Genomic DNA, 24,539 nt, shown 5'->3' on the forward strand with positions numbered 1-24,539 from the left:
TCATCATTGTCATCATCGTCATCATCTTCCTCTTCCTCCTCCTCATCTCATTTTCTTTCCCATGCATTTGAGGATTCGTTGGCGGTATTTTGTGAAGACACCATCTTAGTGGTAATAAGAATGTTTTTGGACCCAATTAATGATGGACCCAATTAATCAGAACATTCTGAACTGTGGATGTTGCAGAAATTGATGCTTTAACAGCTGGGGACTGTGAAGTGGACATCTGTACTGCAAACCTTTGCTCTGTGAGGAACATTGGAGTCCCTAATTTAGTTGACATAGACTTGACTACCCTAGGTTTGCCTTTACATAGACATCGAAGCTAGTTTTGTGATTTCTGCCAAGGATATGGCTTCAATGGCCTTGAAAAAGATTGTTTGTCTTCTCTTGGGCCCAGCCTTGTTGGGATATACTTGGAATAGTGATGGAGGAGGAAGCTCCATCTTGGCAGAGCCAGACAGGTCTGATAAATCCACTTTGACAGTTAACCAAATGATAGATGTCAGTTGGTGTCTTGTCCCATTCCAGTTATGGACAACTAGGAATTATGTAAAGTAGGAGTGTTTTCTTCCTTACTCTTCCTTTCTAAAATGCAGATATTTTCTGAGTAGTGTTAGTACTCAGTGGATTTGCAAATGCAGATCATGGGGCTTCTGTCGCCTGTGCAGCACTGGTATTATTTTTCTATTTCAAGTGAAAAACACCATGGTTAATGTCCTTGGATAACCTTGCATACTTTCACTGGTTTTCAAATCAGGTCCAATGAAGGGCCAAGTTCTTCATTAAAATAATGACTAACGTTGGAAACCCATATGTTCAGTTAAGGTTTCTGAGCTGCAGTAAATATAAAGAATCATCAAAATATTTATATTTGCAATTTCAGTTCTTGATTCTTTTTTGAAATCTATTATATGTACATACCTGAAAATTTTTATCTCCTTTGGTGTTGGACCCAGAGTATAATTTTTAAAACTTCATGTCAGGGGTGGAAAGGCACAGTCACTTGCTGTTAAGACTTGAAGGTTTGTTTTAGCTACCAAGAGAGCATTGCTTATGTACTGAGAATATGACAACCATTTCTGAGTGCCTAATAAGTCTATTGATTTTACTCAGGAAGAGTAAAGAATATGCCCTGTGGCAGTTTTCTATTACAAAGAAGTGGAAAAGTAGGTTGTGAAAAAGAAGGTAGCCGAGGTGCTTGACACAGTTCATCCTAATTGTAAATTTTGCTAATACCTAACTATATAGTCAGGGTTCCTTTGCTAGGGGGAGGGTGGGTGAAAACTTCACCAGGTCACCACAGGGAAGTGTGCTGTCAGACCTCTCCCCTCCAAAGGCTTTCTAATGGGTAATAAATTCAGAATCACCCTCAGAGTTTGACCACTATTGATGGAAAAGCAAAGTAAACATCACCTCTGAAGATAATTTTTCATCTACTCATGAGTCTATATGCTTATTACTAGATAAAGAAATTTAGCTGCTCAAATAAGAATTTCTTTCTGTTCAGAAACTTAACAAGATAAACACCAAGAATGAATGTTCTGCTCTCTACAGATGAACATCCATCCATCCATACTGGAATGTTTCTTTCTCAGTTGATGCTTAGGAACCATCTTTTGGTTTTGATCTATGTAGAAATTCTAAAGAAGTTAATTTATTGAGACATAGGTTTGCAGGTTATTATTTTTTTTTAAATTTCTGTTCTATGAGTATAATTTGAAGAAGAGTCTTTGAAATCATTAAATATACTGTCTCCTCTTAAGTTTTATGATTTCTCTTGTAATGGATTAAGACATACCTTTCTGCCTTCATGTTTGTAACAATGTCAAACAGTTTTCCAGATTAATTCCAGCCTGTATGAAGTCCAGCAGCATAATTTTATGACATTTTAAATTTCAGGATATAATAAAATCACATTACATGGTAAAACCACAGTACTCTTTTTTTAAATTGAAGTATAGTTGACATATAATGTTACATTAGTTTCAGGTGTACAACACAGTGAGTCAATAATTTTATATATTATGCTGTGGTTATCACAAGTGTAGCTACCATTTGTCACTATACAATGCTATTACAGTACTATTTACTATAGTCCCTGTGCTGTACCTCTCATCCTGGTGACTTACTCATTCCATAACTGGGAAGACTTTATCTCCCACTCCCCTTCACCCATTTTGTCCATACCCCCACTCCCCTCCCCTCTGGCCACCATCAGTTTGTTCTCTGTATTTATGGATCTGTTTTTGCTTTTCATTTGTTTGTTTTGTTTTTTAGATGCCACATATAAGTGAAATCATATGATATTTGTCTCTATCTGACTCATTTCACATAGTATAATGTCTTCTAGGTCCATCCATGTTGTCATAAATGACAAGATCTCATTCTTTTTTATGACCTTGTAAAATTCCTGTGTGTGTGTGTGTGTGTACCACATCTTCTTTATCCATTTATCTATTGATGTATACTTGGGTTACTTTTGTGTCTTGGCTATTGTAAATAATAATGCAGTAAGTATAAGGGTGCATATATTTTTTGTCTTCTTTGGGTAAATACCCAAAGTACGTCTAATTAAATATAGTATTCTATTGGTGTTCAAGTATTCTTTTTTTATTCTTTTTTTAAATTTTTAATGTTTATTTTTGAGAGAGACAGAGAGACAGATATAGAGAGACAGAGCACAAGAAGGGGAGGGGAAGAGAGAGAGGAAGACACAGAATCTGAGGCAGGCTCTAGTCTCTAAGCAGTCTGCACAAAGTCCAATGTGGAGCTCAAACCCACGAACTGCAAGATTATGACCTGAGCTGAAGTCGGACATGTAACTGACTGAGCTACCCAGGTACCCCTCAAGTACATTTATTCTTTATAACTCTTCATAACTATTTTATCAGATCTATTAAATTCTTTAGGGCAGACACTATACCTATTAACTTTTCATTTTGAAATAACTCTAGACATAGAAAAAGCTCCAAAATTACTACACTGAATTTCATGTACTCTTTATATGGCTTCCCCAAATGTTAACATCTTACAAAACCATGAGAAAATTATGGAAACCAGAAATTTGTGTTGATACAATATTATAAAACAATATAAAGAATTTATTCTATTTTTGTCAGTTGTCCTCCTAATGTCTTTTTTCAGGTTTAGCATCCAATCCAAGATCCCACATTGCATTTTATTACCATGTTTTCTTACTCTCATCTAGTCTAGAGGTGTCTTTCTTTATTTTTCTGGGACTTAATACTTTTCAAGAGTCCTGACCAGTAATTTTGTAGAATATCCTCCAGTTTGGGTTTGTTTGATGTATTCTTATGATAAGAATTGGCTTATATGTTTTTGGCAAGAATACCACAGAAGAGATGCTGTCCCCTCTTACTCTATTATACTAGAGAGTACATGATGTCCTATTGTCTCATTGCTGCTGATTAACTTCTGGTCACATAAGGTGATCAGGATTCTCCACTGCAAGCTTCTTATTTTTTCTGACTGGAATTAATAACTATCATGGGAGGAGATATTTTATGCAAATATCCTGTTTCTCATCATACTTTTGGCATATTTTATATTCCATTGATAATTTTTACCTGCAAAAATTGGTGTTGCCAAATGATATTATATTTTATCTCCTCCATTCCTACTACACCTTTTAATTAGAATTCTACTGTAAGGAAGAGCTATCCCTTCTTCCCTCATTTATTCAGTTATTTTATCAATGTGGACTCGACTGTATTATTCTATGGGTTATGATTCATTATTATAATTACTTATTTTATTGGCCAGATTATCCCAGATTTGGCCAATGGGAGCCCTTTCTGAAGGCTCTTGTGTCCTTTGACAGGTCCCTATCATTTTTTTGAAAGCGTTTTGTTACTTACTCTTTGGCACCACAAGATGTATGAAATTCATTTTGCTCTAGTTCAAGAATTGGTTATTTCTCCAAAGAGCCCTAGTTCTTTTATTTATTTTAATGTTTATTCATTTTTGAGAGAGAGCACATGAGCAGGGGAAGGGCAGAGAGAGGAGGGTACAGAGAATCCAAAGCAGGCTCTAAGCTGACAGCAACAAGCCCAATGCGGGGCTCGAACTCATAAACTGTGAGATCATGCCCTGACGTTAGGTTGGATGCTCAGTTTGACTGAGCCACTCGAGTGTCCCCAGCTCTAATTCTTTTTTTTTTTTTCAATTTTTAACATTTATTTATTTTTGAGGGACAGAGAATGAGTGGGGGAGGGGCAGAGAGAGAGGGAGACAGAATCCTAAGCAGGCTCCAGGCTCTCAGCTGTTAGCACAGAGCCCAATGCAGGGCTCAAACTCACAGATCATGAGATCATAACCTGAACTGAAGTCGGATACTTAACTGACTGAGCCACCCAGGCACCCCCTGAGCCCTAATTCTTTTAATTGGATATTGATATGTAGAAACAAAATTTGGGTGCAGGTATGTTCATGGCTACTGAGATGTCCTTCCTCCTGCGCCTCTCAGAGGGCAGAGGTAGGAAGTGTGTGTGTGTGTGTGTGTGTGTGTGTGTGTGTGCGCGCGCGCACATGCATAAATTATGTTTCTCTCCATCTGTCTATCTATGAATATTTATCTACCTATTAAAGACTAAGTTCATCCTGATACTTTTAATTACAACCAGTTTCCTTTCAGAAGTCTCCCTTTCCTTGTTTGTAACTTTCTCCAACAGTGAGAAACCTAGCTTTCATTATTGATAAAATAGTTACTTATCTGCTCAACCCTAGTATACATATAAAGAAATCTTTAGAATTGTGATCCTTTAATCCTATGAGAATTTACTACCTTGACTATAGTAGTTAGGTACAGTTCTTTTTGTCTTTAGCTTTACAGTACATAGAAAATATACTGATTTCCAAAATTACTCAGGTTAGATCTTTTCTTCTCCACTCCTCTCGGTGTGGTTAAGTCATTCATTTGTAGTACACCTAGGAACATTTGTTACTGTTTGTGTTCCACACAAGGCCCCCTTACACACCAAGGTTGGTTTTAGTTATTATTTAGAAGGTATGTGAAACGTTATTACTGTAGTTCTGAGAGTCAGGGCTGTATGAAAAGGCATGCTCAGGAAAGGGTCCCTCATCTCTTGTATTTCCTTCCTGCCATTCCCACTCACCCCCTGTGGCTTACCAATATCATTAGTTCCTGGTTTACTCTGTATTTCTTTTTGCACGTATATGTAGATACACATATGTTTTCTTACACAGTGACTGATTTTTTTTAATACTGGGCAATTTGAATGCCATTTGCGGATTTCCGCTCTTCAGGGTGCTGTTCCTAATTGGTGTATTCTTACGGCTCATGTATTAGAAAGCTAATGAAACTATTATATTCTTCCTTGAAAGATGATTTTGGGATCGTTTCTAGAATGAGAGTGAGAACATGAATTTTATTGGCCTCATTAACACTGAACTGTCTGTTCCTTAATAGGCTTGGTTTAAGAAAATTGTAACATAAAACAAGCAGTGTTTTTCCGGTTTTCTTTAACTCATTATATATATATATATTAGCAGGATATATACAAATTTTCTTTCCCCTTATTAATTGAATTTGAATTATTTCAAGTATCAGTGAGAGCCATTAGACTGTTGCATAAAATGTGTTGTTTTGCTCCTGGAAGTCTTGTAGAGTAGCTTCTCTTAAAATACTAAACAAAACCAAACATTTCCCAGAGTTGGTTTAAATAGTGCTATGGTGCATTTCATCAGGCACTCTTTTTCTTTTCAAATACTCTGCAGGCATTTGGGCAGTCCTTCTCCATCCACCGGAAGGTTGCTGAGGATGGAGAGACTCGGGAGGAAACGCTTCTGCAAGAGTCTGCCTCGAAGGAAGCTTACTATCTGGGGAAGATCTTGGAGATGCAGAACGAGCTGAAACAGAGCCGGGCTGTGGTCACTAACGTTCAGGCAGAAAATGAGAGGCTCACGGCCGTCGTGCAGGATCTGAAGGAGGTAAACAGCCAACTCCCTGTGAGAGATTTGTCGGAGAGAGAAATAAGATAAAATTCTTTCTAGGAGAGAGGAATAAAACACATAAAGCACATAGTACTGATGCCAGTGATTTTTCATGTTTAGTGAAATGACAGCCTGTTCTGAGATGAGCTTTTCTCTTATTTAAGAATTAAAGTCTATTTATTGAGTAGTTGGGAATTAGCCTTGCTATTTCTGCAAAGGTTTTAAAAAAATATTGTGATATTAGCCCCTTCGTCTCCCTTTAACCTGTTTTAATAAAAGGTGGAGAAGAAGCTGGCCGTGATGCTCTGTGTCGACACTAATTCAAAATGACAGTCGTGTTAGCTCAGGACTCTTCTCACCGGGGAATGAGACCGCAAGGGAGTTTCTCTGGGGTTCTAGAGTCTGAGATGGAGTGCCACAAACTATTTTTCTGGCTGTAGAGAAGGCAGCAGATTACAGTTGGTATGAATTAGGTGGGGGAGCCTTCCTCAGTTCTGGACCTTCTGGACTCCCTCTCCCCTTCAGCTTTTCCATGGCAGCGTCACGTGCCAGATCATTTTCAGAGTGGTGGAGTCATTCTTGGAGGGATGATATTGGGAAGAGCTTCATCCAGCAAAGCTTTTTAAGAGCATTTTTGGAAACTTCATAATAAGCCATTCACTCCATTTTTGAGTGTGAAAGCTCTAGAAGAGGTACGGCTATATCCTCTCACTCTTAAACCAGTGTAGCAGCGAATGAAGAGTCAAGTGGGCTTCTCAACGGAGTGTTTTACTAATACAAAAGGGTAGAATGAAAGAATTGTTAAATATTGTGAAATATGGGAGAAATAATACACTGATATTTTCTCCTAAAATTAGTGACGTTTTACAAGTAGAGTTTTCTTATTATGAGATGTAAATTTCCCTAAATTTGTTGGCATTTAATCAACGATTTACATTTACACATCTCCATATTACAATGAACAAAATGCATATTACAGTAAGGTTTCTGTTTTACCTAGTTCATTCTCTTCGGACATGCCCAAGAATAGTACTGTGACTTCTAGACACCAAGAAAGAACCAGCCAAGTGGAAGTTAGTGCTGGGTACTGAGAACAACACGAGACAGTTTTGAAGATATCCTGTCCCCTTTCCCTCCAGTGGAAGTGAATGTTAAAAACAAAGCTCCTCTTTAGTTCTTTATTTGATGCATCTAGAAGTGTTGGGTTTGGGCTATCTCTTGCTTACCCTTTGGGGTACAGAACCTGCTCCTCCTAAGGAGTTGCCATTCACCCTTTCAGCCCCAGACTTCCCTGTGAGACAGGTGTCCACTACGGAAGTGGACCCAAGATCATGTAGTGCTACAGGCTACCCTCCTGGATCAAGTGAGTCCCTGAACATCCACCAGGGGCTCGGTGGAGCAGCAGGTTCATGTGACAAGTTGGCAGATGCAATGCGACACAGGCAACATGAGGGTCATGGGCACACACAGGCAGGTGGTTTGTGGAGAATACCTGTGGCCAATGAGTCATGCGGTCTTGAATGCTAGTTAGATGGATCCTCTGAAAGCCACACATCCTTACTGTGCACAGCAGCGAGCGCTGAGGAACCAGTGGTTAGGATTGGGGAAGGGAGGAGAACCCGCAGATGTTTCTCTGTTGAGGCATTACCGAGTGTGATTGACTGAGCATCCTCACTACAAGTCGCGCTTGAGTGGAGTTTCCAAGGAGTAGATTTATGATCACCAGCAGGAGCCGGTACTTAAGAGGGAGGTTATAAGTTATGAGTGAATTAAGGGAGCAAAGAAAAAAATTTTGAGGAGCCATTTATTCCGATCATCAGAGTCACTTAGAGAATGCATCAAAACATGCCCCCTAGCCGCACTCTCAGGAGCCTGATTCTGGAGGTCTTGGTGGAATCCAATTATTTGCATTTCTTACAGGTTCACAGCAGGTGATGCTGTGGCTGCTGCTCTGGAGACCATATTTTAAGAACCACTAATTTAACCTTTTTGTCTGGCCCAAAGTTAGGAAAGGGAGTATCATGCAGCTCACAATTTGGGGAATTGCTGAAAGAATCACTGGGTCATAATCCTCTATTTCTATACATTTTCAATAGTTGATTTGCAGTAAGATACTAACTTGCTACAACCAAATTAATGTATTTTTTAATCTAAAATATACATAAGGCAATCTAGCCTATGAGTATATTCATTCAGGTTTATTAGTTAATTAAAAGAGCAAAAGAACCCCAGGTTTTCAATTTTCTGGTCATCTAAAGTGTGCCAATTTATTGGTATATCTGGTATATTTGTTGGTGTTCTTTCTGATGGGCTGGAAGCTACTGGTATTATTATACCCAGAGGCCTGCAGGTTTTCATCCATGCCTCATGTGTTCAAGTACCTAGTAAAATTATTAGCATTTAGAGCTGAGTCCATTTGTAAAAGGAGAAAAGGAATAAATTCTATTTTTTGGTGTATTGATACAGACTTTTTTATTGAGGCATAATATATAAACAACATATTAGTTTCAGGTATACAGCATAATGATTGATATTTCTACAATGATTGATACAAGATAATGATTTGATATTTATATTGCAAAATGGTCACCACAATAGGTCTAGTTAATGTCCATCACCTTACATAGTTAAAAAAATTTGTTTTCATGTGATGAAAAAAATCTGTTAAGGTTTGTTCTGTTAGCAAATATATAATACTGTATTATTAATTATAGTCACCATACTATACATTATATCCCCCTGACATTTATTTTCTAACTGGGAGTTTGTATTGATATAGACTTTTGATGTCTGGTGTTAAATTGAAATCTCAGATTTGTTATTACTGTAGGCTCAATTTTATTTTATTTTTGTATTCTGAGCACTGAGTGATGCATATGATTGGAAGAGAGATCATAAAACAAAAATATCATGACCTGATGGGCCATTGGAAATATACAAGGATAACCAACACAAAATGTAGAAAATCATCAGCTTGACAGGTGCTGTGCGAATTTAATTAATGGAATCACTTTTATTTACTGGAAGTAAATTATTTACTCATTTATTTACTCATCTTTTATTTCAGTAGGATTGTTGGTACTGGCCAAGGTGTGTGTGTGTGTGTGTGAATGTCACATGTGTATTATGGAAGCTTTATACATATATTTGTATACATGTGTATTCCAAGGTCAAATTCTCTTCCATATATGGTAGGCATAGGATAATGTAGTGGAAAAAACAGAACATTTTCTGAACTAGGTATTAGAAAATTAATATTCTAGGGGCACCTGGGTGGCTCAGTTGGTTAAGCGTCCAACTTCAGCTCAGGTCATGATCACACTGTTCGTGGGTTCGAGCCCCACGTTGGGCTCTGTGCTGACGGCTAGCTCAGAGCCTGGGGACTGCTTCCAATTCTGTATCTCCTTCTCTCTCTGACCCTGTCCTGCTCACGCTGTCTCTCTCTATCTCAGAAATAAATAAAACATTAAAAAAAAAAAAAGAAAATTAATATTCTAGTCTCAGCTCTGCTAAAAGTTTTATAATTATATTCATGGTATTTGTAGAAACTTATTTAAGTATATAGTGAATATAGTACATATTAAACATAAACTGTTATCATTAATAATTTTCTGTATTCTCCATAAAAACATTGTTGAAGACAGCCCTTATTATGCTGATCCATATTCTTAGGTCAAAGAAACATCAGATAAATATCTCTTTGAATTTATTACCTTGAAAATTCTTTCTGTTCAGATATGACTCAGGCAATAGGAATTACAGTATGCTTTTTGTTTCTGCTTTGCTCGTTAAGAAGCTCCAGGACTATGTTTAACTGTAAAAACTCAGATTTTCATGTAATCCTTCTCATTTTTGTCAGCCTTCTTGTATATGTGTCTTTAACTGCTTTATTTAATTTTTTGAAGTATAGAGAGCATAAAGAAAAAACATCACCCCAACTAAAGAACCAAACTAGGAGTTAATCATATGGGCCAGTAATAGAAAAGGGGAGAAAATACCCTTGGGTTGGTTGCCTCGACCAGCATCATTTTTGTGAGAGCTTAAAAAGAACAGATTACTATAGTGCCTATGCAGATATTTAGTAAACAAATTTGATTTTCATTTTTCTCTCTCTAACCTATAGGTGTAAAGGTAGAAGATAGTCTAAATAGGTTTATTTGAACAATATTTATTGAACACTTACTTTGTATTAAAGTAAAATCCACATTGATAAAATCACAAAACAGGATAATGAAACTTTTAATAAATACCAAATACTCTCCATTGTTAAGGTAAGTCAGAATTTACTGCAATATTTTACGAAGCATACAGTACAATTTTACCAGTATTCCTAACCAGAATTAGTATATATATGTGAAAGAAAGATGTCATGGGAGATAGACCCCTACAGGAAGAATGCAGTAGATTGGAGGGATAAAATGGATTGTTGACCTTAATAGAGGTTAAGCCTTTACTTTAAAGTGCAGATAACTTAACATTGACTGCCAGACAATGTGCCAGGCACCGTTCTAAATTCTTTACATGGATTAACTTGCTGAATCTTTATAACACCCTATTGAGGTAGATTCTATTATTATACCATTTCATTTTTCTGACAGGGCACATAAATCACCGAGATGTCACATAACTTGTCCAAAGCACATGAGTAATAAGTGACAAGCCAGGATCGGAACTCGGAAAGTCGCTCTCCTCTAGACTCCGTCTGTCATATCACTACACTGACAAGAACCCAAGTTTCCCTACCCTGAGTCTTGCCTCACGCTAATGAAATTTCTAGCAAAATATATGAAGCTTTAGTACATTATCTAAATTTGTAACTTACTGGAATATTATTATTAGCCTTTTGGGATGTGGCCATTTTATATATTTTTTCTTTTCTTTTTTTCTTTTTAAATTTACATCCAAATTGGTTGGCATATTGTGCAATAATGATCTCAGGAGTAGATGCCAGTGACTTATCCCCTGTGCATAACACCCAGCACTCATCCCAACAAGTGTCCTCCCTAATGCCCCTTACCCATTTAGCCTGTCCCTGCACCCACAACCCCTCCAGCAACCTTCAGTTTGTTCTCCGTAATTAAGGGTCTCTTATGCTTTGTCCCCCTCCTTGTTTTTGTATTATTTTTGCTTCCCTTCCCTTATATTCATGTGCTTTATATCTTAAATTCCTCATATGTGTGAAGTCATATGATCTTTGTCTTCCTCTAATTTCACTTAGCATAATAGCCTCTAGTTCTATCCACGTCATTGCAAATGGAAAGATTTTATTCTTTTTGATTGCTGAGTAATACACCATTGTGTATATACATATATATACACACACATATATGTATATGTATATATGTATATGTATATGTGTATATATTATATGTATATATATATACACATACACACACCACATCTTCTTTATCCATTCATCCGTTGATGGACATTTGGACTCTTTCCATAATTTGGCTATTGTTGATAGCACCGCTGTAAACATTGGGGTGCATGTGCCTCTTTGAAACAGAACACCTATATCCCTTGGATAAATACCTAGTAGTGCAATTGCTGGGTCATAAGGTATTCTATTTTTAATTTTTTGAGGAACCTCCATATTGTTTCCCAGAGTGGCTGCACCAGTTTACATTCCCACCAGCCATGCAAAAGAGATTATTTTTCTCCACATCCTCGCCAACATCTGTTGTTGCCTAAATTGTTAACTTTAGCCATTCTGACTGGTGTGAAGTGGTATCTCATTGTGTGTTGTTGAGTGATGTTGAGCATTTTTTCATGTTAGCCATCTGGATGTCTTTTTTGAGGAAGTGTTTATTCATGTCTTCTGCCCATTTCTTCACTGATTGTTTTTTGGGTGTTGAGTTTGATAAGTTATTTATAGATTTTGGATACAAACCCTTTATCTTATATCGTTTGCAAATATCTTCTCCCGTTCCATTGGTGCCTTTTAGTTTTATTGACTGTTTTGTTCACTATGCAGCAGCTTTTTATCTTGATGAGGTCCCAGTAGTTCATTATTGCTTTTGTTTCCCTTGCCTCCAGACATGTTGAGTAAGAAGTTGCTGTGACCGAGGTCAAAGAGGTTTTTGCCTGCTTTCCCCTCTAGGATTTTGATTGCTTCCTGTCTACATTTAGGTTTTTCATCCATTTTGAGCTTATTTTTGTGTATGGTGTAAGAAACTGGTCCAGGTTCATTTTTCTGTATGTTGTTGTCCAGTTTTCCCAGCACCATTTGCTGAAGAGACTATCTTTATTCTATTGGATATTCTTTCCTGCTTTGTCAAAGATTAGTTGGCCATACTTTTGTGGGTCCACTTCTGGATTCTCTATTCTGTTCCATTGGTCTGTGTCTGTTTTTGTGCCAGTACCATACTGTCTGGATGATCACAGATTTGTAATACATCTTATAGTCCAAGATTGTGATGCCTCCAACTTCGGTTTTCTTCTTCAGGATTGCTTTGGCTACTGGGGGTCTTTTTTGGTTCCATACAAAATTTAAGATAGTTTGTTCTAGCTCTGTGAAGAATGCTGGTATTATTTTGATAGAGATTGCATTGAATATGTAGATTGCTTTGGGTAGTATCGGCATTTTAAAAACATTTGTTCATCCAACCCAGGAGCATGTAATATTTTTCCATTTTTCTGTGTCTTCTTCAATTTCTTTCATAAGTTTTCTATAGTTTTCAGTGTATAGATTTTTAATCTCTTTGGTTAGGTTTATTCCTAGGTATTTTTTGGTTTTTGATGTGCCATTTTATTTATTAAAAGCTGCTTAATCCATATGATGTTTATTACATTTGAAGCTCTACTATTTACCTTTATTGTAATACACAACCAAATTTCATAGTATACCAGAAGCTTCATTTCCAGAAACCTATGATGCAAACATTTTAGGAATACATCTAATCCACCATAAGGAATATATGTCTACCAACCTTTAGGGCAGGAAGGCTCTTAGTGATTATTTGGTAAAGACTACTCCTAGTTCAACAATTCTTTCTCCATTATCTCTAAATGGTCAATGTAGCCTTTACTCAGATATTTCTAGCATTATGGAGAAGATAAACTGTGAGTCCTTGCAAGGAAGGGACTCTGTTTTGTCTGTCATTTATCTTTGAATCCCCAGCACCCAGAAGTGTCTTGCCAAAAGCAGACATTCAAAAATGTTTGTTGACTTGAATTGAAAGAACATGCTTTGGAAGTTATACACTCCTAGGTTTGAATTCCAGCTGGACCACTTACCAACTATGTGGTATTGAAGAATTACTTTTGTTCTCAAAGCTTCACTTCCTTACTTCCGACATGGAGTTGATAATACTAATGTATAGGTCCTGTGCAAAATGCCCGGAGTTGCTAAATTATTGTTTATTCCCTGTCTTACAACTCCTTTACAAGGCTGTGCGTCCTGTTGCTTGGCAGCTCTAATTGTTAAACTGCTCTTTTTATTAAATGAACAGTTGACTCCCTGTAATTTTCACCATCTGGCCACGTTTCTAGCATCTGGATTTACAAAGAATATATATATTTTCTAGTTTCCTATTCCACTTGACAATTTTAGCCTATGCCCAACAGCTTCAAATATTTGCAAAGAACTATTTTGTCCTCTCTTTTTCAGACTAAACATATCTAGATCCATTAGCACTTCCTAATGCGACCTGGTTTCAGGTTGCCTTACCTTCTTATTAGACTAACTTCCAGTGTCTCTTAAGAATGTGTGTCTGCTTTTTAAAAACATGATACTATTGAGTGTCTTTACCCCTGTCATATATACTTGAATTTTGAATCATTGGACCTAGATTTTGAGTTTCTCATCTTAGTGTTTTAATGTTTTTGGGTTTTCAGTTTTGCAGTCATACATTCATTCACTCAACAAAATTCTCTAAAGTGCTTACTATGAGCCAGATGCTTGGGAAACATCAATGAACAAGTATATTTAATAATGAGTGGTTGTTTTCAATGTTAAAATAACTAAATGTGTTTAGAAACTATTTCCTTCTACTTTTCACTATCTGTGGAAATAGAGTAAGCTGTTGTTAGACAATATATATGAATGTTTGTGCCCCCACCCCACCCCAAACATTCATATGTTGAAAACTAATTTCCAGTGTGATAGTATTTGGGGATGAGGTTTTTAGAAATGATAGGTCATGAGGGTGGAGCCCTTATGAATAGGATTAGTGACCTTATAAAAGAGACCTCCCGAGCCCCTTCCACCATGTTAGGACACCGTGAGAAGAAGGCCATCTCTGAACCAGGAGGCAGGCCCTAACTTGACACTGAACCTGCCTGTGCCTTGATCTTGCACTTCCCAGGCTCCAGAACTGTGCAAAAAAATGTTTGTTGTTTAAGCCACCCAGTCTATGATATTTTGTTATAGCTCCCTAAATGGAGCTATATGGGACAACATATAACATTTTATGTTTTATACTCATCATCTTAGTCTCTCATTAAAACTACAAATATGTGGTACTTGCTGTGACTAAGTGAAAACCATCATCTAAACAGCCAGATCAGATGTCATGGACCTGAGCCACTAAGCACGTGTTCACTTTATTCTAGGGAGAGCCCTTCAGCCACTCTTTAAAAATTGATTTGCTTGTTTTATAAATAGGTGCTTTGGTAATGGGGTAGAATTTTCAACCAGGAAATCTGAGTTTGTGTCTTAACTATTTTACCAGTTGTGTGAATACTTTTCATTTCCATGCAAGCACTGTAATAACTCCTGTCCTGTTACCCATGATTTTTATGAGGATAAAATATTTTCATGAAAATGCTTTATAAGAAATAAAGACTGTTATTTATTGTTTCAGGGTTTGGTAATCAGACTTACTCACACATAACAAGACAGAAACAATAAACTAGAAAGATGTATTGAAATATCAGGTGAGGCTGCCACAGCTTCTGATAATAGCACGAATAATGCCTGACATCCTGATACCAAAAGAGGAAACACCGGATATTTTAAAACCAGTAGGTTGAAAGAGGTGAGCTGTCTAGGTGCTCTTACTATCAGTGTAAACAGCCTTTCATACTGGGCTCGTTCTTAAAAGGGTCACTGTGTTATTAGCACAACATCAAATGTGCTTACATATGACCCAAGTGATGGGGACAAGATTATTTAATCGACATATCCAATAAATAACAAAGATTTTTTATGGTCTCTGATGTTGGTCATTGGGAGCTGTGTTTATACATAGTTGAATGAACTCGACAGTTCCAACTAAATGATAATTTTACCATTCTGTAAAGATAGGGCTTGGGTATAGTCAGAAAGCTATTTCCCTGGCGTGTCCCGTTTTCTCCCCTGCTCCCCACACTTGTTGGGAATGGACCTCACACCTCTCTGAAATGATGCAAAACCCCAGGCAGTGAAGACTTATCAGTTTTAATTGGTTTAAATAACTAATAACAATATCATAGCTAACATTTTGAGAGCTTACCATGTGCCAAGCATGGTATAAGCACTTTACCCTCATCATCTCATATAATTCTCTCAACAGACTTACCAGGCATGCACTGTTTCTCTCTGCTTTCTATCTTTGCCCGTCTTTACTTGTGAGGCAAAGAGAGGCTAAACAGCTTGTCTAGTAAGTAGTCAAGATGGCCTAAACAATCTGACTCTAGAGCCGCCGCTCTGAATGTTAGTGCCTGCTATTGGTTCATTAATTCCACCAGAGAGAGCTATATTTCTTTTGGTCAAAAGTTCTTTCTAGGCGCACCTGGGTGGCTCAGTTGGTAAGTGTCCGACTTTGACTCAAGTCATGATCTCACAGTCCAGTCCGTGAGTTCAAGCCCCCATTGGGCTCTGTGCTGACAGCTTGGAGCTTGGATCCTGGAGACTGCTTTGGATTCTGTGTCTCCCTCTCTTTCTGCCCTTTCTCCATTCACACTCTGTCCCACTCTCTGTGTCTCAAAAATAAATAAACATTAAAAAAAAATTTTAAGTTCTTTCTAATGCTTGCTAAGCTACTGTAAACAAATATCCCTATTAACGTTATTAGGAATTTGAAAGCAAAGTTTAACAATATATAGGCAATTCACCTTTGAATAATTGTGATTTGATTGTGCCTTTTGGGAAAATAAGTTACATGAGTGGATTTGTTTGTACAATTAATTTAAAATTATAAGCTCATAGGGGCGCTTGGGTGGCTTAGTCGGTTAAGCGTCCAACTTTCGCTCTTCGTGGGTTTGAGCCCCGCGTCGGGCTCTGTGCTGACTGCCAGCTCGGAGCCTGGAGCCTGTTTCAGTCTGTGACTCCCTCTCTCTCTGACCGTCCCCTGCTCACGCTGTCTCTCTATCTCTCCTAGAAATAAATAAAACATTAAAAAAAATTAAAAAAAATTATAAGCTCATAGAATGTTTTTTTTGGAGGGGGGTGTACGATTCTATGAATTATACCACATAAATAGATTCAGGTAACCACAGCCAGTCAAGATGCAGAAAACAGTTTCATTGCTCCAGAAACCTCCCCTGTGCTGGGCAACTGCTTTGTGGTCATACCCTCTCCCACTCAATTTCTGATAACCAGTCATCTGTTCTCAATCACTATAGTTTTGTCTTTTCAAGAATGTCGTGTAAAGGGATTCCTATGGCATGTAACCTCTTTGAGTTTCAATCTTTTCTCTCAGCATAATGTCTATGAGATTCATCTAAATTTTTACATATATCAATAAGTGTTCCTTTTTATTGTGGAATAGGATCCCACTGTATGGATATACTGTAGTTTGTTTTTTTAAATCAGTTCGCTTATTGAAGAACATTTGGGTTGTTTTCAGATTTCGGCAGTTACAGAGCTATCATGTGTGGAAGTTTATTATATTTATAAAAAATTTTATATTTTTGTGTGGATGTAAGTTTTCATTTCTATAGGACAAATAACTGGGAAGGTGGAAATTCTTGGTCAGATGGTAAGTGTGTGTTTAACTTTTCGTATATGTGCTGCCGAAGCGAGCACATTGTGTGTTTAACTTTTCCAGAGCAGCCTTACCATGTTGCGTTTCTGCTAGCAATGTGTTATAAATTCTAATTTCCCTTCATCCTTTCCAGCACTTGATATTATTAGTATTTTTTTAATGTTAGCCATTCTGATAGGTATGTAGTAATATCTCATCATAATTTTGTTTTCATTTCACTAATGGCTAATAGTATTGAATACCTTTTCATGTGCTTATTTGCCCTCCATAATCTCCTTGGTAAAGCTTCTGTTTGAGACTTTTTCCCATTTATTAATTGTGTTATTTCTTTTCATAGGTAAGTTTTGAGAATTCTTTGTATATTCTGGATATAAGACTTTTGCAGATGTTTTGTCCTAGTATTTGACTTGTCATTTCATTCTCTCTAATTTTTTGCAAAGCACTATTTTTGTCATTTTTATAAAGTCTAACATATAAAATAACGGGAGATGGGGAGTGGGTGGAATGAGTTAAGGGGGGGTCGGAAGGTACAAATTTCTGGTTTCTAATGAGGATGTAATATATAGCATGAGGATGTAATAATATAGCATGGCAAGTATAGTTAATAATACTATATTGCATAGTTGAAGGTTGCTAAGAGAGTAGATTTTTTTTTCTTAATGTCACTTTATTCCTATTTGGTATATATATAGATAAGCTGAAAAATGATTTTTTTAATATCAATTTTTTTCTTAATGTCATTTTATTCCTATTTGGTATATTTAGAGATGAACTAAAATTGATTTTTTTAATATCAGTTTTTTTTCTTAATGTCACTCTGTTCCTATTTGTTATATATATATATATGAGCCAAAATTGATTTTTTTATTAACAACTTATTGATAATAAACAACTATTCAGTTGTTGCCTGCTTCCAGACCTCAACAGATGGCAAAGTTCCTATGATCATCTGATAAGTCTTGGGTCCTGAGTGAGCAGTGCTCTTGGTCATGGAGTAGATAAACATAGAGCAGGTTCTGTGTCTGTGTCTACTCAGGGCTCACAGCTAACAAGAGCATAGATCTTAAAAGTACTCATCACACACAAAAAGTTCTGTAACTATGTACAGTGACAAATGCCAATTATATTTACTGTGGTGATCATTTCCCAGTGTATACAAATATTGAATCATTGTGTTATATATCTGAAACTAATGTAATGTCATGTGTCAATTACACCTCAATAATAGTAATAAATTTTATGTATTATGTTTTTTGATATCAAATTGAAGAATACTCTGGGGTGTCTGTATGGCTCAGTCAGTTGAGCATCTGACTTTTGATTTCAGCTCAGGTAATCTCACAGTTGTGAGATTGAGCCCTGTGTTGGGCTCTGCATTGGGTGTGGAGCCTGCTTGAGATTCTCTCTTTCCTTCTCTCTCTCTGCCCCTCCCCTGGTCTCTCTTTCTCAAAAACAAAACAAAACAAAACAAAACAAAACAAAACAAAAAGAAACAACTTTTCTATCCCCAAGTCATGAAGATTTTCTCTTATATATTTTTCTCAAAGCTTTATAGCTTTAAATTTAGACTTGTGATCCCTTTGAGTTAATTTTTATATAAAGTATGAAGTTTATGATGAGGTTCATTTTTTTGCATATAAATATCTGATTGTCCCACCATCATTTGTTAAAAAGACTATTTTTATTACATTGAATTGCATTTATACCTCTCAAAATTAATTGGCCATATTTAAATGGGTCTATTTCTAGACTCTCTATTCTCTTCTGTTAGTTTATATGTCTATCCCTTTGCTAATACTACACCATCATGATGAAGTTATAGTGGCTAACAGAAAGCCAGATCATGAAGGGTCTTATAGACCATTGAAAGGATTTGGCTTTTGCTTTGAGCGAAATGGGGAATTATTGCAAAGTGTTGAGCAAAGGAGTGACATGACTTTAATGAAGCAAGGATAAGAGTACGACATTTTTGCAGTCAACCAGATGTAAGAAGATGGTGGTTTTGGCCAGAATGATAGGTGGAGGTGGTGAAAAGAGGTCATATTCTGAATATATTTTGAGATTGGGGCCAACGTGACTTTTTAATGGGTCAGTTGTAGAGACTAAGAAATAAGAAGGGGAAATGTTGACTCCAGTTGAAGGTTTTAGCTTGACCAACTTGAAAAATGTTATCAGTTGAGATGGGGAAAGCATCAGATGAAACAAGTTTTAGGAGGGAAGATCAAAACTTAAGTTTTAGACATGTTGAATTTAAAATTTTGATTAGACCACCAAGTGTAGCATATGGATGGGTGGTGGGAAATGAGAGCCTAGCGTTTGGGGGAGAGATTTAGGGGCAGAAGTGTAAGTTGTGAAATTATTAGCAGATACATTCTATTTAAGGCACATGAGTGAGATCACCAAGACTGGATATGTAGATAGACAAGGAAGAGGCCCAGGAACAGATCCCTAGTCCACTTTAGCACTGAGAGGTTGGGGACAAGAAGGGAAACTAGCAAAAAAGATTAATAGTGGGGTAGAAAGAAAATAAAGACAGAATGATTCCTGGAAGCCAATGAAGAAAGTGCTATCTATAAAGGTAGTTATCAAAAGTGCAAATGCTGTGGGGCTCCTGGGTGGCTCATTCAGTTAAGCGTCTGACTTCAGTTCATTCAGGTCATGATCTCACGGTTTATAAGTTCCAGCCCCATGTCTGGCTCTGTGCTGACAGCTCACAGATCGGAGCCTGGAGCCTACTTCAGACTCTGTCTCCCTCTCTCTCTGCCACTCCTGCTTGTGCTCTGTCTCTCTCTATCTCTCAAAAAAAAATTTTTTTTAAGTACAAATATTGCTAATAGGTCAAACAAGATAAGGAAACTAAATAGACCATTGGGTTTAGCAACATGAGGTCATCAGTCAGTGAGAGAAGTTTCTGTGGAGTTGTGGAAGCAAAAGTCTGATTTAGAGTAGAGTTGAGAAAGAATAGAAGGAGAGGAATTGGAGAGAGAGAATAGAGGCAAATTTGTATGTGGGGGGAGGGTGAGGGTGGAGGGGTCTAGTTTGTTTGCAAAGAGGACCAAAGAAATGAGGAGGTAGCTAGGGACAGACAGAATGGGCGCAAGATAAAGTTGTTGATTTTTGTTCTATTTTTCTTAAGGTGAAAGAAATTCTGTAATGGTGGCCTTTGTGAATGCTGATTGATGATGGGTGACTCAACAGGGAGGGAAATTTTAATGACAAGAGGACCAGGGGAGAATGCCTGGAACAATTGATTTCCTTGATGGAAGGAGAGAGGGATGGGATCTGATGCAAAAAATGTAGAGATTGCCTTTAAAAAGGAGCAAGGACATTTCATCAATGGCAATGCCTGGAAAAGCAGAGTATGTGGATGCAGATAAAGGTACTTCGGGAGGTGTGTGAAGAGAGTCCTCCCAAGTGCTCTTCAGGTTGCTTCATTTTCTTCACTGAAGTAGGAAGCAAGGTCAACAGCTGAGAAGGACGGTGGGGGAAGTGTTAGGAATTTGATGAGAGAGGAGTGGTAAAATAGTCACCTGGGAGGGTGAGTCACTAAGGGAGGAGCAGGGGAAAGAGTGGCTGAAGCCAGAGGACGTGCCTCAAGGGGAGGAAATCCAGGAACCAAGATCATCCATGTGCATATTAAGGATGCCGGGAAGCATGACCAGAATTTTAGAGTTATTGACAATAAGTCTGGAGCTAAAGTCTTGGAGAAATGAGGGAGAAAGAGTTGGTGTCTGGGAGATGGCAGTAGCGGCGGTGGTAACGGATAGTATACAGAGTGTGGTCCTACCCTGATGCCACTGTCTTGCCCCAGTGGAAGCTACTGTTATTTTGTTCCCCCCCCAAAAATATATATTTATCAGCTTAAGAAGAAAATCTCATAATGACATGAGATTCGAAGCAGAGGAGTTTTAGGAGAGGTGGGAGGGAGACTGCTCTGAAAGCAGCCACGTGGAGCCCAGGGGGTACCCATCCCACCTCCAGGCCAGCGCTTAAGAGGGCTGCAGGGGAAGCAGTGTCCCCAGGGGAGGGTCAAGTTTCCATTAAGGCAAGGTGAGGAGTGCTTTATACACATCTGTAAAACCATCAGGATGCCTGCTGTAATCCCATATGCTCATAGAGTCAGTGGATATCGATTAAAGTGCATGCATTACTGTAAGGAGCATACACATTTAATTTCTCTTTTTAAGGATTGGACATATTTTTCCAATGATTTTGGAAGTTGGTTGTTCTGTTTGTCAATGAGAAATAGTACAACAGCTCTTGAGAAATAATACAACAGCTCTTGAATAGTTCTGAAAATGATGTCAGTCGATCCCTATTAAAAAAATAGTTTTAGCCTTTTGGAGGTTATTTTGGAGAGGTAATGAGGATCTGCATCTTTATAATCCCAAATATTTTGAGGGCAACTTAAAAAATGAAAGCATATGTAAATATTTCCAACATCCAGATGTTGGACACAGCTGCAAAATAGTACCTTTTTTGTTTGTGACTCTTTTGTTTCTGCACTAGACAATGAGAAGGGGCATAAACTTCTGGCTGATATGATAGTTGCATCAATTTCCTGTGTAATAGCCAGTCATTAAACCAGTGCCAAATAGAGAATTACGTGGGAAATTTAAGGGAAGGTCAAGCCAAAGTTAGAAATGGTGAGAGAATATTGCTCAGAACATATTATAGAAATGGAAACTCTGAAGTTGATAGAGGTTTTAAAGAAAATCTGTTTTTAAATGTTTATTTATCTATTTTTGAGAGAGAGAGAATGAACGTGTGCATGCACACATGTATGGAAGAGGGGCAGACAGAGAGGGAGACAGAGAATCCAAAGCAGGCTCTGCACTATCAGCTATCAGCCCAGAACCCAATGCCAGGCTTATATTCAAAAACCATGAGATCATGACCTGAGCCGAAGTCAGATGCTTAACCCACTGAGCCACCCAAAATCTATTTTTAAAGTAATCTTGCATAGCCTACTCTTTTTTTTAAGGTAATTAAGTTTTTATTAGTTCTTACTAATCATTTAAAAATAATAAGCCATGAAAGGCAGCCTGCTTATTTTAATGTAAATGGGTATGGTATATATGATCCATCTATCTACCTACCTATCGCCTGTCTATTATATATATATATATATATATATATATATATAGCTTTCCTTTCCCCTTCCCTCCCCCCGGCTCTCTTCCTTTTCCCCTTCTCCTGCCTTCCCTTCCTCCCTTCCCTTTCATATCTTGTGAATAGGGTCCAACATCAGCTTTCTGTCTCTTGGAATATAAGAAGAAAGGTCTGTGCACAATCCACTTTGTATACATTGTACACATTGATTCTTGGACTAAAAATAACTTGATTCCATTTCAAACTTTTTCTCCTACTCCAAGCTCAGGTTTTGTTCCCCATGCAGACTTGGTAGAAGGAGAAATAATTCACAGTCAGCATTTCAGCTGGAGTGCTTAGTGGACAATTTTAATCTTTTTTTACGTCTTGACCTCTATTTCCAAAGAACATCCTGGTTGGCAGCTCTAGCCTGATTAAGATTCTCTTCAGCCATTTAATTCTCCTAAGGGAATTTATAGCTTAATCTAACAATCAAGAATACCTGAATCTACTCAGAACTTAATTTCTTGAAGGTTATAGAAAACTTACACTTGAGCAAATCAAAAAGAGCAAATAAATGGGTGAGCTTAGGGATAAAATGAATTTTGATGTATATATTTTGAATTATACTTCTTAAGATTATTTATTTATTTATTTATTTATTTATTTATGTGAGAGAGAGAGAGAATGCATGACTAGGGGAGAGAGAGGGAGGGAGAGACAGAGAGAGAGAGAGAGAGAGAGAGAGAGAGAGAGAGAGAATCCTAAACAGGCTCCATGTTCAGGACAGACTCTGATGTGGGGCTCAATCCCATGACTTTGGGATCATGGCCTGAGCCAAAGTCAAGAATCAGATGGCTCAACTGACTGAGCCACCCAAGTGCCCTGAATTATACCTTTAAATATTTAACCAACAAATATATTTTTAAAAATAAATATTGTAGACCAATTCATACTAAATGTATTAATAGATCCAAACTTTAACTTTCAGTTTGAGCTAGAGTAGAATACTATGCATCCCATTACACAGCCTATACATTGACTACCTTCTTATCTAACTTTCTCATTATCATGTGTTCAACAGTATTAAAAGTACTTGGATTTAGAAATACTGCTTTGATAGGGTTTTGGTTTCACTAAAGCATTATTCAAAAAGCAGAATTATAACCAAAAATCTCTTTTGAAGCTACCACAATGTAAAAAAACCTCACCACTTACATTACAATGAAGAAATCTAGAATATCAAAATGTATTTCCTTATGGGCTTTGACAAACAGTATACCCCCACAATTGTTTTTACTTTATTTATTTATTTTTTTAGGGAGAGAGGATGCAAGTGAGGGGCAGAGAGAGAGAGAGAGAGAAAGGGGGAGAGAGAGACAGAGAAGTGGGGCTCACCAAGAGTGGAGCCTGAGCTCACCCCATGGTGGGCTTGAGCTCACAAACTGAAATCATGATGAGCTGAAGTCAGTTACTTAATGACTGAGCCAGCAAGGTGCCCTGCAATTGTTTTTAAACAAGAAGGTAGAGATTTGAGTACCTGTACAAGGAAGTGATCTTCAAACTTTTTTTTGGATGGCGAACTTGGTTGTTAGAGTGAAGAATATATATGAGTACCTCTCTTCCTCAGCTATTAATGATGATGAGACTGGGTCTCCAGAGTAGTAAACATCTTGCCTCATTATTTGAATCAGTCTTTCACTGGCAGTGCTTACCAAAGAAAGGTTGTTTTACCACGTTTTTTCCATTCATTATCATTTCCTTAAAGGAGTCTTTTAAGATATTTTTTCCTAATTGCCACAAAATTAAATAGTGAGGAATAAGATTTTGTAGGGTAGGGTTGAGCTTGAGGGGCTCACACACCATTGTAATGCCTAAGACCTTTTTCACTTCCCTGAGGATCGATTTTCACCCCCTTTGTGGCTGTATTAATTTTCTAGGGCTGCCGTAACTAAGTGCTTGAAATTCAGTGGCTTGAAACAGTACAAACATGCTCTCTAGTTTCTGGAGGCTAGGAGTCTGCAGTTTAGTGGGCTGAGGTCAAAGTGTGGGCAGGGCCACACTCCCTCTGAAGGTACCAGAGGAGTGCCTATTTCCTATTTTAGCCTCCACCTTTGTCCAGCTTCTAGAACTGCATTCCATACGTTCACTGGCTCAGGGCCCATCCTCTACCTTTCAAAGTCAGCAGTTCAGCATCTTGATTTAGTGTCATATTGCCTTCTTTGTCAAATCTTCCTCTGCCTCCCTTTTATCACGACACTCTGATTACATTTAGGGTCTACCTGGGTAATCCAGGATAATTTTGCCATCTCAAAATCCTTCACTTAATTACATCTACAAAGGCCCTGTTACCATATAAGGTAACATTCACAGGTTCTAGGCATTAAGACTTGATATGTTTGGGGGCCGTTACTCAGCCTACTACATGGGTGATACCACCCAGTTGGAAATGCACCAGTAAGGAAGAAAGAATAGAAGGTACTGACTATGTAACTTTGGCTAGTAATTTTTTTAATTATATTTTCATCTATTTGGGGCACTTGTCATTAGAAGACAGAGGAT

General features: G+C 37.6%; 1 protein-coding gene across 1 annotated transcript in view; it reads left to right on the top strand.

Moving 5' to 3' along the window:
• The first annotated feature begins 351 nt into the window (after positions 1-351).
• BICD1 (BICD cargo adaptor 1) overlaps positions 352-24,539 on the top strand; it is a 139,257-nt gene continuing 115,069 nt past the window's right edge. The window contains exons 1-2 of the mRNA XM_039247703.1: positions 352-504; positions 5,761-5,973. Coding sequence (XP_039103634.1) covers positions 352-504; positions 5,761-5,973 — 366 coding nt within the window. The remainder of the gene's footprint in view (positions 505-5,760; positions 5,974-24,539) is intronic.

This window comes from Hyaena hyaena, unplaced genomic scaffold (assembly GCF_003009895.1).
Source record: "Hyaena hyaena isolate Hyena2069 unplaced genomic scaffold, ASM300989v1 scaffold_303, whole genome shotgun sequence".
Lineage (NCBI taxonomy): Eukaryota > Metazoa > Chordata > Mammalia > Carnivora > Hyaenidae > Hyaena > Hyaena hyaena.